This window comes from Miscanthus floridulus, chromosome 1 (assembly GCF_019320115.1).
Source record: "Miscanthus floridulus cultivar M001 chromosome 1, ASM1932011v1, whole genome shotgun sequence".
NCBI classification, from domain to species: Eukaryota; Viridiplantae; Streptophyta; class Magnoliopsida; order Poales; family Poaceae; genus Miscanthus; species Miscanthus floridulus.
Window position 1 is genome coordinate 194,975,725 of NC_089580.1, and position 14,950 is coordinate 194,990,674.

The 14,950-nt window shown below is 47.7% G+C and overlaps 1 protein-coding gene across 1 annotated transcript; it reads right to left on the reverse strand.

Moving 5' to 3' along the window:
* Positions 1-9,618: 9,618 nt before the first annotated feature.
* On the reverse strand, positions 9,619-10,179 carry LOC136469385 (uncharacterized). The gene has a single exon (XM_066467599.1). The coding sequence runs from the start codon at positions 10,177-10,179 to the stop codon at positions 9,619-9,621; it is 561 nt and encodes a 186-aa protein (XP_066323696.1).
* Positions 10,180-14,950: the final 4,771 nt, after the last annotated feature.

The window sequence follows — 14,950 nt, forward strand, 5'->3', positions numbered from 1 at the left end:
CAACCCTTGCCCAAGCATGCTAGACCCTTTGCTTTCAATGCTCACTACATGCTTAGAAAAGATTCAAGTGGAAAGATGAAAGTCATGTTCTTAGGTCCCCCCAACAAGAGTAGGCCTAAGAAAATTTGGGTGGCTAAGTCACTTGTTGAGAAGGTAAAGGGCCCTCAACAAGCTTGGATTCCTAAAGCTTGAATCTCTTGTATGTAGGTGAACTACAAGACCGGTGGAAGTCATTGGGTTATTGATAGTGGTTGCACTCAACATATGACCGGTGATCCTCGTATATTCACCTCACTAGATGAAGAGGTAGATGGACAAGAGAAAATAACATTTGGAGATAATTCAAAGGGCAAGGTTAAAGGATTGGGCAAAGTGGCAATATCAAATGATCATTCCATCTCAAATGTGCTCTATGTTGCTTCATTGAGCTTCAACTTGCTATCCGTTGGGCAATTGTGTGATCTTGGCTTTCAATGCTTATTCACCGAGAAGGAGGTTGTTGTATCCAAAGTAGATGACAATCAAGTGATATTCAATGAATTTAGATACAACAACTTATATCTAGTTGACTTCACCTCCGAAGATACAAACTTTAAGACTTACCTATTCACCAAAACAACACTTGGGTGGCTATGGCATAGAAGACTTGCTTATGTTGGGATGAGCTCACTCAAGAAGCTTATGAAGAATGATTTGGTGAGAGGGTTGAAGGATGTGAAGTTTGAGAAGGACAAGCTTTGTAGTGCATGTCAAGCCGGCAAGCAAGTTGCAAACACTCATCCAATCAAAGCTTTCATGTTAACCACAAGAGTGCTAGAACTCCTACACATGGATTTATTTGGACCAACAACATACAAGAGTTTGGGAGGAAATCTCTATTGTCTTGTGATTGTGGATGACTATTCAAGATATACATGGGTGTTCTTCCTTCATGACAAGTCCGAAGTTGCATCTTGTTTCAAGTAGTTTGCTAAGAGAGCTCAAAATGAATTTGAAGTGAAGCTCAAGAAGATAAGAAGTGACAATGGCAAAGAGTTTGACAACACAAACATAGAAGCTTATTGTGATGAAGTTGGAATCAAACATAAAGTCTCCGCAACATATACTCCTCAACAAAATGGTGTAGTTGAGAGGAAGAACCGGACTTTGATCACTCTTGCAAGGACAATGCTAGATGAGTACAACACCCCTGAAGCTCTATGGGCGGAAGTAATCAACACCGTATGTTATGCATCCAACCGCCTATTTCTTCAAAAGTTCCTTGTCAAGACACCATATGAGTTGCTCAATGGGAAGAAGCCGGACGTCTCCTTCTTTAGGGTGTTTGGTTGCAAGTGCTACATCTACAAGAAGCGGCAACACCTAGGGAAGTTTCAAAGGCGTTGTGATATAGGTTATCTTGTTGGTTACTCATTGAAGTCCAAAGCATATAGAGTATTTAATCATGCCACCGGCTTGGTTGAAGAAACATATGATGTGGAATTTGATGAATCTAACGGCTCCCAAGGAGCACATGAGAATCTTGATGATATAGGTGATGAACCATTGAGGGAGGCTATGAAGAATATTTCGGTGGGAGACATCAAGCCAAAAGATGATGTACAAGTCATTAACCAACCTTCTTCATCAAATGTACCATAAGATGGTGAAAAAGTTGGGAGAGTAGAAAATGAAGATACTCATATCTCCCATGAGCAAATGGTGGTACAAGCATAAGATGTTGATGCTCCACAACCTCCTCCTCAAGTTGTAAATAGAAGAAATACACCTCTCCTACAAGATCATCCACAAGATCTCATCATAGGGAGTCCAACAAAGGGGGTGATGACTCGATCTCAAAAACTTACCTCATTTATTGCTCATCACTCTTTTGTCTCTTGCTATGAGCCTACCAAGGTAGAAGAAGCTCTTAAAGATCCGGATTAGATCAATGCCATGTATCAAGAGTTGAACAACTTCACTCACAATGAAGTTTGGAATCTTGAAGAGCGACCAAAAGGTGCAAGAGTCATTGGAACGAAGTGGGTGTTTCGCAACAAGCAAGATGATCAAGGTGTTGTTGTGAGGAACAAGGCAAGACTAGTTGCAAAGGGGTTCTCTCAAGTTGAAGGTTTAGATTTTGGAGAAACCTTTGCACCGGTTGCAAGATTAGAAGCCATCCATATCCTTCTTGCATATGCATCACATCATGAAATGAAACTATATCAAATGGATGTGAAAAGTGCATTCTTAAATGGCTTTATTAATGAACTAGTCTATGTTGATCAACCTCCTGGGTTTGAAGACCCTAGATATCCTAATCATATTTATAGGTTGTCCAAAGCACTATATGGGCTTAAGCAAGCCCCAAGAGCTTGGTATGAGCGCCTTCGGGATTTCCTTATTGAGAAGGGCTTCACCATTGGGAAGGTCGACACCACACTATTCACCAAGAAGCTTGATGGGCATATCTTCATTTGTCAAGTATATGTTGATGATATCATCTTTGGATCATCAAATGAAGACTCGTGCAAAGAATTTGGTGAATTGATGTCTAAGGAGTTCGAGATGTCAATGATTGGTGAGCTTACATTCTTTCTTGGTTTTCAAGTCAAGCAAATGAAAGAAGGCATCTTCATCTCTCAAGAGAAATACACAAAAGATCTTCTCAAGAGATTCAAGATGGATGAATGTAAGCCAATCAAGACCCCAATGCCTACCAATGGACATCTCGACCTAGATGAGGGAGGTAACTCGGTTGATCAAACTCTCTACCATTCTATGATTGGTAGCTTATTATATTTAACCGCATCTAGGCCCGACATCATGTTTAGTGTGTGTATGTGTGCAAGGTTTCAAGCTAGTCCTAAGGAAATACATTTAATTGCCGTAAAAAGAATCCTTAGGTATATTAAGCACACACCAAGCATTGGCCTTTGGTATCCCAAAGGAGCTTTATTTGAATTAATTGGCTATTCCGATTCGGATTACGCCGGATGCAAAGTTGATAGAAAGAGCACATCCGGAGGGTGCCATTTGCTTGGTAGATCACTTGTGTCTTGGTCCTCCAAGAAATAAAATAGTGTGGCTTTGTCCACCGCCGAAGCGGAATACATTGCCGCGGGTGCTTGTTGTGCACAAATATTATATATGAAACAAACTTTACTAGACTATGGAGTAGTTCTAGTGAAAGTACCTCTTTTGTGCGACAATGAAAGTGCGGTAAAACTTGCAAATAATCCGGTTCAACACTCTCGCACCAAGCATATAGATATCCGCCATCACTTTCTAAGAGATCATGTAGCTAAAAATGATATATCACTAGAAGGTGTAAGATCCGAAGATCAATTAGCGGATATCTTCACTAAACCGCTAGATGAGGCTACATTTTGTAGATTGCGGAATGAGCTCAATGTACTTGATTTTAGTAACTTCACTAAAAATTGAGCTTGTGTTGTCCCTTGCATTCATTGTAACATACAACATGTTTAATTTGTGGTAATGCATATAGGGCTTGTCTAACATGGTTAAGATAACCGCCGAAAAGCGTGTGAAGAAGCTTAACCTTGGATCAAACTTGACAAGCAACTAGATTTACTTACAAATATTACATATGCATGAATGTCATCTTGCCGTTTTGTTCCATTTGCCCTCTTGTTGCCTATTTTATCAAAAAGAATTATAGCCTAAGGCAAAATATTTTGAAAAATATGAGGGTTTGAGAGAGGTCACTCACATCAGTCCCAATTGGTGTTTATTTGGATCTTATTCAAGTTGGGACTTGATTGGGAACAGGTAGCGTGAAGGAGGGTTGAAGGTTTGCTTGAAAAGGTGCACCGGACGCTGCTGTCCAGCGTCCGGTCAGTTCATAAGAGGTGAACTGCTGATGAAGGAGTGACCGGACGCTGCGTCTGTGTGTCCGGTCAGGAAGGGTTCAGCGTCCGGTCGATCAAGGAAGGACTAGCAGTACTGACCGGACCCTGCCTGCGTCTAGTCATGGACCACCGGACGCGTCCGGTCCTGATTCCAGAGGATTTGGACCTCTCTGGAATCGACCGGACGCTGGGTGGTAGCGTCCGGTCGCTACCACCAGAGCGTCCGGTCAGTGGATCTCGCGCGACTTCAGGACTCTTTTCGGTTTCCTTTTTCTGTCGCGTTTGGGGGATTACTTAACCGAGCGTTCGTTGTTCCTCTTCCTTAACCAAACCAGCGCCGTCATATGCCCTAACCCGAGCCGCCGCCGCCGCACACCACCATAGCCTTGCCCGCGCCAGTGCTCTGCGCTGGCCACCTTCGCGCCCCCACTCGCCAGCCGCGCGCCTCTGTGCCCCTGCCTCGCCGCACCACCGCAGCTCGCAAGCCACTGAGCCTCACCCGTGCCAGCTCATCTCAAAGCGCCGCCAAGCTCCAGCACTGCTGCGCCTCTGCAGCACCGCGCCGGCCACCTTGCGCCCTAGCTCGCCTCTCCGCCATTGCCAAGACTGCTGGTCATCTCGTCGAAGTGCCCTAGCCCTACCATCCCCTTGATTGGTAAGGCAAGTTTTATTTTTTTTTCAATGACCTAGATCAAATTCTAAATGCACTGATTCCTCATTGCATTCAGGGCATTTGATCTAACTCTAGCTGGTTCTGAGATCCCCCGTGTGACATCTTATCTCTTCTCGGATCGCTGATCGTCAGGTAGAAAGCCACTCGATTCAAGTTCGCATCTACATTGCTTTCTCTATTAGGATTTCGCATATATTAGAAATATGGTATTTATTTGTATATCCATCTATTCTATCGTGCAGCGTGTCGGTTCTGTTGTGTTTCGTCTGGCAGTTGGTAGTCAACTCGAAGCCAAGCTCGCGAGTAAGGATCGAGGCCAAGCCTCGAAAGCGGTAGTTTGACAGTCGATCTTCATCAGCGGCAGTTCACCATCTTGTCAGTTTAGATGGCTCGCACCAAGAACGTTGGTGGTGGCCCAGGTGATGATGATTGGAGGCCCCCGCCTCGCCAGCCAGCCGGATCTAAGGGCAAGTCAACCAAGCAGGTAACATCCAAGAAGCAGAAGTACCCCGACGCAGAGACAACAAGAGCAGCAGCTGTTGTAGAGGCTGCAGAGCGTGCCGAGAGAGGTGGTGCCCGCAGCGGAGTTGTCATTGCAGATCAGCCGGTTTCACCAGCACTGAGAGCTGCGATTGAGGATGTTGAGCGTCGTCATGGTAGTCCAGCTGGGACTGCCACGTTTGTAGGACGACGGGTTGCCATTGAGGAGGGTCCGTCAGCACAGCAGCAGCCCCCACCAGCAGAGCCTTAGCCAGCCCAGGAGACTCAGGAGGGTCAGGAGACCGAGCTGGCACCTCAGCTACGCCGCTCGAGTCGTACCAGTGCTATAGTTCTACCGAGGCTAGTTACACAGCACAGAGGTTCACGTCCTTCGCCTAGACCTCAGGGTCCGCCTCCAGTGGTTCACCTCGACTTGAGGGCCGCCACCGCCAGACAGGTTCAGCAGCTGCGTTTTGTTGAGTTTGAGGTTTGGTTTCCTCCGAGGAGGGATGAGAAAGCAGCTGAGGGGTTCTACACGCCACTGTAGGAGGATTTCTACAATGCATATCTTAACAGTGGGGCAGTGTTCAGATCTCACAGGGTCTGTCAGATAGAGTCCATTATGGCAGCAGCGGGAGAGAGCATTCGGCAATACTTGTCATATTTGCCAGGACTGACAGATTTGATTGGACGGATGGGGATATATGTACCATCTTGGGTTCGTCAGTTTTATGCTTCACTCTTCATCGATCCACATCACAGGTTTATTCACTTTGCTTTCAGAGGCAAAGACTACAGAGTGACGAGTGGCAGGGTCAGAGAGATACTGAGGCTACAGGAGCAGCCTGTCAAGATGCATGAGGTCTGTTATGGACAGCAGGAGCCTCCCAGGCGTCCTCATGTAGGGTTGGTGCCCCCTACAGATTTAGTGCGACTTTGCTTCAAGGAGCCGTTTGGAGAGGGGTCGAGCAGGAACCCCAGTGACTTGACTCCTATAGCTAGGGTACTAGAGGCCATCATCAGGAGGACACTGCTTTCCAGGTTGGGATACAGGGAGGGCCTAACTCGCTTACAGCTCTGGCTACTTAATGCCATCATGCAGCAGACAGTATTTGATATCTAGGATCTCCTGCTTTCAGAGATGGAGGATACTATAGCTGAGGGATTCAAGGGTCGCAGGCAGCTTCCCTATGCTCACTGGATCACGTTTCTCATCCGCAGAGTAGTGCTTGATAAGCCCCCTGGTATGATGGATGAGTATACAGGTGCCACCACAGAGTTCCCAGCTTACAACATATCACAGAGGATCAAGCACACCACTCCTCAGGCACCCAAACAGCCTAGCCGTCGTCCCGACGTGCCAGAGTCCGCAGCTCAACAGGATGAGATCATCAGAGGGATTGCAGCCACTGAGGAGGAGGAGCTAGAGGCACAACAAGAGGTGAGTGAGTATAGTGACAGCTCTGACGACGACTACCAGCCTATACCTCAGATGCCGCCACGCAGACACGATGCTGAGGCCGGTAGCTCCAGTTCTGCTCCACCTGCTCCGCAGACAGACCCCGCTCTCATTGCTATTCTTGAGCGGATGCAGCAGGATCAGACACGACAGGCACAAGAGACAGCTGCCAACTTCACACAGTTTCAGGCTCGTCAGGACGAGTTTCAGCAGCAGCAGCAGCTCCTTCAGCACCAGCAGTTACTTATGTAGCAGCAGCTCATGGGATTCATGCAGCATGTAGTGACAGCCATTGGGGTCCCACTGCCACAGCCTTTGCCCTAGCTTGCACAGCCTCCTACCACTTCGATGACTCCAGCAGTACAGCCCAGTGGGCTCCAGAGTCAAGGACAGCCTCCAGCTCAGTTTGCTTCACCGCCTATACAGGTGTCCCAGTGGTTAGCCTCACCCGTGGTAGCCCTGCAGTTCACTTCACTTCAGACGGGCTTCACACCAGAGCAGTCTTCCTCGCTATTCGTGCCTGAGACGTCAGTCTCCAGGAGTCTTGGAGCATCCTTCAGCGAGTTGACCGGCATGCCTACTCCGCCTCATATGCATACCGCCGGTCCATCTACAGCAGATCCAGTCACCGTGACTACTCAGAGGCTCCCCTCGTCTGTCGCCTCGTCCGATCCTACGACAGACATACTTGCAGCTTCACAGGCAGCACCAGCCCCAGCTCAGACCCAGACCGCTTCAGCGACACTTCCTGCCATAGAGGGTCAGTCAGTTCAGAGCTCAGGGTCAGATGATGATGGTGCCCAGTTCCACCTTGCCCCACGTTCTTCAGCGCCCGGCTCGTCCGCTGTAGCCCCGCCCTAGGTTTTGGTGTTTGACGCCAAAGGGGGAGAGGGTGTTCGAGTATGTAGTCTCAGGGGGAGCTACATTTAGGGGGAGCTAGTTATATAGTATTAGCTTATTATATACATTTGGAGTTTAATTTGTATGATACACTATTACTTATGCATTCGTGTGTCTACTTTCCTGCATACTATTATATATATGTGATAGTGCTATCTACGTGGTTGTGATATTTGACATGTGTGACTTCTACTTTGCTTTATCTATATGTCATATCATTTGTGTAATGCTCATTTGCTTTTGCTTCCACGTTTATACTTCAAAGTAAATGAGCTTTGTTATTTGTACTCATGCTTAATTCATATCCTTTGAGTACATTGTGTTGGCTTGGGTCATATAAGCTTGACTAACTCTTTTGTTCTTATTGACAAAAGCTTATATGAACCAAGCCCGTCAAAAACCTCACTCCATAACATACTCGAGGTGGTATTGTCATCAATCACCAAAAAGGGGGAGATTGAAAGCATCTAGGCCCCTAGTTGGATTTCGGTGATTAATGTCAATACAAGATTACTATGACTAACGTGTGTTTTGCAGAGGCAATTAAGTTAGGTCATGGTAATGGAGATCGATTGGGCAATCGAGGTTGTCATGCCCCTACGATGGAAATCGTTTCGGTTTTTAAAAGGATGGACGACAAGGTTAAGGATAACTAGTTCTAAGTGTCGATTGGAGTTGGAGAGACACTTAGAGTAGTTTAGGACTTTGTTTTTTCCTTTGGCCGTACTATTAAGGGGGGTATGAACGGGTAGCTTGACCTAGTTGAGTCTAGTGAGTTAGGTGTGGTGCACACTTGTTCAAACTAGCTCTAGGTAGCTCCTATGAATGCCTAAGATCCTATGGAGCAAACTTCATTCACAGATGTTCGAAAGTTGGAAGTGAATGGAGGGTCAAACACTGACTGGACGCTGGCTCCGGTGCGACAGGACGCTGGCCACAGGGTCCGGTCAGTTCATTTGACCGTGGAGATCTAGTCTGGTGTGACCGAACGCTGAGAGGTCATGTGACCGGACGCTGAGGGCCAGCGTCCGGTCAAATCCAGTAAGGGTCCAAACTTGAGATAGTGCGACCGGACACGTCCGGTCGATACTAACCGGACCCTGAGGGTTCAGCGTCCGGTCGAGTCCAGTAAGGTTCTAGTAAGAGTTTTATGCGACCGGACGCGTCCGGTCAGTGCTGACCGGACCCTACCAGCGTCCGGTCAACTCTTTACTACTGGTTCACGGGTTGAACTGACCAGAGCGTCCGGTCATCATGACCGGAGCGTTCGGTCATCCCGCAGAAGCTCATAACGGTTCGTTTTTCAGGCTGCCTTATAAATAGAAGCTCCACTCGTGAGTGGAGTGACTTTTGCTCATTCCAACAGCTGAGAAACACGTTTATGAGTGCCAAGAAAAGCAAGGTCCTAGTGAGGTGTTTGTGATTTGAGAATCCAAGAGAGTAGCCTCACTAGCAAATCAAGAGTAGCAAAGTGTGCATCCATCTTCTCATTAGGCTTCGCGTGGTCAAGTGAGAGTTCGTGATTGTTACTCTTGGTGATCGCCATCACCTAGACGGCTTGGTGGTGATTGGGAGTGTGGTGTTCACCCGGCGGAGCTTGTGGGTGACCCAACTCAAGTTGTGAGCGGCTTTGGGTGATTCGCCGCGACGGAGTGTCGAAGAATCAACCCGTAGAGAGCACTTGATCCTTGCGCAGATCAAGGGGGAGCTACACCCTTGCGCGGGTGCTCCAACGAGGACTAGTGGGGAGTGGCGACTCTCCGATACCTCGGCAAAACATCACCGCGTTCCTTTCTCTCTCTATTTACTTTGAGTATTTACTTTGAGCAATTCAATACTTGTTTTACATCCATAGAATTGCTTGCTAGAGTAAGTTTGGAACATAGGTTGCGGGGTTGTTGTGCTTTAGTTTGATATAAACACTTTTCTAGGCACAAGGGGTTAATTGGGCTATCCGTAGGATTTGTTTATTGTAAGAGAATTTAGAATTAGCCCAATTCACCCCCCCCTCTTGGGCATCTTGATCCTTTTAGGCTCATTCGGTTCAGCCGAATCCAGACCGGTAATGATTCCTATTGACTGAAGCTTATTGAAATTTTATAACGAATCTAGCCTGAAATATTTTCAAACAACCACCCCTTCAAACGAACGTGGCCTTAGGAGAAGTTAGAAATATACCCAACTTTTCCACTTTTCAGCCCTTTTTTCGAAAGTTTCTCACAAATATGCCCCTAGAGGTATTATTTCAAAATCTAGACCCTTAGCTTGGCGCCAGCATCGTTGGCGCTAAGATAACACGGTAAGGCGCCAGAACCTTTGGCGTGAAGCCCATTGTACACGTGGACAACATTTGATGATGTGGCAGGAGTCTTGGCGCCATGCTTGGCGCCAAGATCCATGACGCCATGCTTGGCGCCAAGATCTATGGTGCCAAGCCTGGAATATCTAAGTCGTTCGTCCTCTCTCTCTTTTTCTCTCTCTCCCTCTCTTCTCTCTCCCCGTCGGTGACCGCCCGCGCGCCGCGCCGCCCGCGCCCATGCCGCGCCGCGCGCGCACTGCCCGTGCCTGCGCCCTACCACGCTGGCCGTGCTCACGCCCTGTCGTGCGGCCCGTGCCCGTGCCCAGCCGCTCCCGCCCGCGCCCCCCCTACGCGTCGCGCCCGCCCGCGCCCTGCCTCTCCCGGCCACGCCCGCGCTCACAGCTCGCCTCGCCGCCCCAGCGCCCTTGCTCGCGGCTCGCCCCGCCGCCCTAGCACCCGCGTCCACGGACTCACCTCGGCGCGCCGCGGTCGCGTCTCGCCACGCTGCGCCCATGGCCGCAGCTCGCCCCGCGGACACCGCGCCCACGCCTTCATCGATCCCGTCCTTCGCGTCACCTGGACAGGTAAGATTTTGTAATATGCAATGTAGGTATAAATTTAATTTAGTTAGTAAGATAGATATAGTTAGATAGCTAGTGTACATAGATATAGTTATTAGCTAGTTAGTTGATTTAGTTAGTGAGATAAATATAGTTAGATAATTGTAGTTAAATAGCCAGTGACAGTTATTTAGGATTTACGGTGTAGTTGGTTGGTATGTATTATTAGAGAGGTACTATATATATAGCCACTACTTTGGACTAAATGGACTATGTTTGGAGTTTTGTATGAAGTAATAGATGGACAACCTAGTGACCATATATCATGGAGGCACCGTGGAAAGAGATCGCTATGGATATGTTGAGTTTGTTGAGATGCATAACGTGCCTGTGTTATTCAATGAGAAGCCTTCATTTAGTGAGTTGGTTTCAAGGGCTCGGGAGGAGCTACATTGCCTTGGAGATGATGATGATGGCATCGAAGTTGAGGGTGTACTTCACCTAGGTTACCCTCCCAACATGCTAAGGAAGGTGATCCCAATTTGGTGTCCAGATCAGTGGGAGAGATATGTGAGATCGGCTATGAAGAGCTAGTTTCAAAGTGTTTGGACGTGGTTGTGTGTCGGGTGTTAGTCGATCCCATCCCTCATGGGTTTTCCCGCCAATGGGTCAGCAAGCACACTTTGACCCTCCCATCTTGAAACCTGATGCGGATGTGGAGGTTGCACCTACGGTTCCAGATGCTCAATCTGCCCCCCACAAGGCAGTTGGAGATGCTTTTTAGACTCATGATGTTGTGGCAGATCCTCCTCATGAGATCCCTTTGACACTGAATCATCCAAGTAAGTGTCATATCCGCCTTGTCTTATCCACCATGTCATTCTTTTCTCATTTTCTTTACTTATGTTGTAGGAGATATTCCTGACAATGTGTATGTGCTTCCTGTTGCTGCGCAAGTGCACTGTGGAGATGGATTCCGTGGCTCCAATAGTGTTGAAATTATTAATGATTCGGAGCCATATGAGATGGCGAGGGCTCTTGATTCTGATGATGATCGGCCGGTTGGAGAGCTGACAGAGAGTGATGTTGAGATGATGAGGCGTATCTTTCCCGACCGCCGTGATCCAAGAGTTCACGAGTTCAGCGATCTTACTCTTTCTGATCAGGCGTGTGCAGAAGAACATGATGATGAGCTCCTAGAAGCTCATGAGGTCGGCCCTAACATGGTAATTGAGGAAGGCAGGGTATTCAATGACCTCTCTACATTGAAGAGGTGGTTGCGGGCGTTTGCAGTGATACGAAAGAGACCTTACAAGGTCTTGCATTCATATGCGGAGCGCCGTTACACTATTGTGTGTGAGAAGGAACGCTGTCCATGGAGGGTTTGTGCAAGGAAGCAAAATGTCACCAAAAAATGGAAGATCACAAAAGTTGTGGGGCCACACAATTATGCTGACCATGTGCTGATACTAAAGCATCGATAGTTGACATCTACCCTCATCGCCAAGCGGTTGATGGGAATATTACAGGGAGAACCCAACATGAAGGTTAGGACAATTATCAGGACCATTGAGGAGTTGTATGGAGGTTATGTAATAACTTATGGTAAAGCTTGGAGGGCTAAGCAGCGAGCGTGGAAGATGATATATGGGGACTGGGAGGATAGGTATGAGCAGCTGCCAGTACTTTTCAATGCAATCAAAGCGGTTAATCTAGGCATGCATTATGAGTACATCCCAAAACCAAATGCATGGAAGGATGGTAGGCAGATATTCTTCCATGCTTTCTGGTGCTTCCCTTAGTGTGTCGAGGCCTTTAGGCACTGTCGTCCTGTCTTCTCCATTGATGGTACGTTCTTGATTGGCAAATACCAGAGCACACTTCTTATAGCCATATCCTATGACACGAACAACAAGTTGGTTCCTTTGGCATTTGCTTTGGTTGAGAAGGAGAACAATGACAGCTGGGGATGGTTCTTGAGGCTAGTCCGGATACATGTTGTTGGGCCTAGTAGGGAGGTTAGCGTCATATCTGATAGGCACCAGGGCATACTTAATGCCGTACGAGAGCAGATAGAGGGGTATGCACCTTTGCACCATCACTGGTGTACTCGGCACCTTGTCGAGAATCTACTCCAAAAGGATGGTGTGAAGGATAACTTTGACCTGTTCTAGGAGGCTACTCGACACCTTGAGGACAAGTACTTTTAGAAAAAAGTTGGAGCAGGTCAGAACCACATCAAATGCAGAAGGTAGACAATGGCTCACAGGTTTGATGAGGGATTTGGACAAATGGACAAGAGCCCACGACGCCGGTGGATGGGGGTACGAGTTTCAGTACAGCAACATGGCCGAGTCATTCAATAAGTTGCTATTAGAGATCCGTGGTATGCCCGTGAATGCAATCGTTCAATTCACATTCTACAAGCTTGTTGCCTGGTTCAACGATAGACACGCCCATGCATTGAAGTTGCATAGTGATGGAGAGATATGGGCTTCGAAACCAAAGGCACATCTAGGAAGGCAAATGAAAGGGCTGGCACACATGAGGTTACATGTTTTGACCATGCCATAGGGACTTATCAGGTCGAGCATAGGGGCGGTACAACGTCCGACGTCGAGGTTCGAGAGTCGAGGATACATGTGGTAATCCTCGAACATTTCACATGCACTTGTGGTAAACCAAGGCAGTACCACTTTGTATGTTCTCATTTGGTGGCAGCAGCTAGGCATCGCAACTATAATATCGAGAGCAGGATACCTCACAAGTTTAGTGTCGACACGCTTGTGCACACATGGAGCCCTCGCTTCGTGCCTTTCCAGGACCCTGGAGAGTGGCCGCCATATGATGGGCCAAAGTACATTACGGATCCAGCTTACCGTTGGAACAAGCGTGGATCAAGAAAGAGGACGAGGCACATGATGGTTATGGATCAGATACCCGAAAGAACCAGGCATGGGAGAGGAACCCCATTTCTTACCGATCCAGAGCAGTACGAGTGCGGCAAGTGCGGTAGACTAGGCCATAATTCACGCACTTGCCATTGGCAGATTATTGAGGTGGGACAATTGGTTGTTTTTAGTATTTCTTTTTTGTCGTATTCATTGAATTATTTATGCATGCCTCAACTTTTTAAGTTTATGTTTCATTGTACATTTAATTTCTAATTCATTGACTTATTTTTGTAGGATGACGCAATTCCACCTGCTCGACCCGGCGTACGACGCGACGCACCGAGGACGTCATAGCGGAGGGGCAGGTAATAATCTATACGTCTTGTTCAAATTTTTGTGAGAGTACATGTGTTCGTCAACTAACGGCCCACGCTCATGTTTTATTCCATGCAGGACCTTCCGCTCCTTCGTTCTAGAACCCACGATGGGTTCTTGGACATGCAGTACGACGACGGGTACACCCCATTCCTAGAAAGAGCTGGCCTAGATGTCATCTCTTTTTCAGGTACATCGGGGGTTGTCCAAGTTCAACTTAGTGGCCATAATTGCCTTGGTTGACAGGTAATATCTTCAATCATTGCCTGTATTCATGGCCATTTGTTCATGCACTTCGTTTTTCGACAAATGATCTTGATTTGTCTAAAATATAGGTGGTGGCCTGAGACTCACAGCTTTCACATGCCTTTCGGAGAGATGACAATCACGCTTCAGGACTGTCAGAAGATGCTAGGTCTGAGGATTCACAGCAACGCAGTAACTGGCCAGTGCAGGTCAGAAGGTTGGAGAGCACGAGTTGAGAACTTCCTTGGGCGTGAGGTTCCCGAGCAAGGGGCTCGCACTTCTGGAGTTCTAATCTCCTGGATCCGGCAGTAGTTCGCACAGTGCCCCGAGAAGGCCGATGCGGAGACAGTTGGGTACTACTGTAGGGCATGGATCCTACACCTGTTTGGCTGTGTTCTCTTCCCCGACGGCACTGGTGACACTGCTTCGTGGATGTGGGTTCACTGCCTTACTGATTGGGACCAGGCGGGTCAGTACAGCTGGGGCTCCGCAGTGTTGGCTTTTCTTTACCACCAGCTTTGCGAGGCGTGTCATCGGACGACGTCCTCATCGTCAGTTGGTGCATGTGTGTACCTGCTCCAGTTGTGGATATGGGCTCGTCTACCAGTTGGCCGTCCTAAGGTTCTAGATCATCGTGACTGGTTCCCAAGTCAGCCTCCAAGTCGGCAGCCGACTTGGGCGTACTTATGGGACCAGGTTAAGGTTCCGCACGTGCGCCAAGATCGGGCTTACAAAGAGTTCACGAACAAGATAGACGCGCTCATGGCGTCAAGTGTAAGTAAATTTAATTTCCTGTTGTGACTTTCAAATGGTTTAGTATAGCTTCTGACATCTTTTGTGGACATGTTGCAGGTGTCTTGGGAGCCATACGATGGAGAGGGGGCACTTCCTTTTCAATTGAGCAACATTTGTTGGAGCGACGACGACTTCTATAGGATGAGGTGCCCTCTGATCTGTTTCTATGCTGTTGAGTTTCACCTCCCACAGAGAGTTGCACGCCAATTTGGAGTGAGACAGCTTTGGCCATCGGCTCCGTTCTTGACTAGCGTCGACTTACACAAGTAAGTGTTTTCATATTTCAATTGTCTCGAGATGGTCCATTTCCATTAATTCTGATATAGCGTAGGCGCTATCATTGTTTAGCATCAATTTCATCCCTAAGAAACTAACATCGAAAGTGGCGTGCAGGTTGGATCGTAAGAAGAACAGG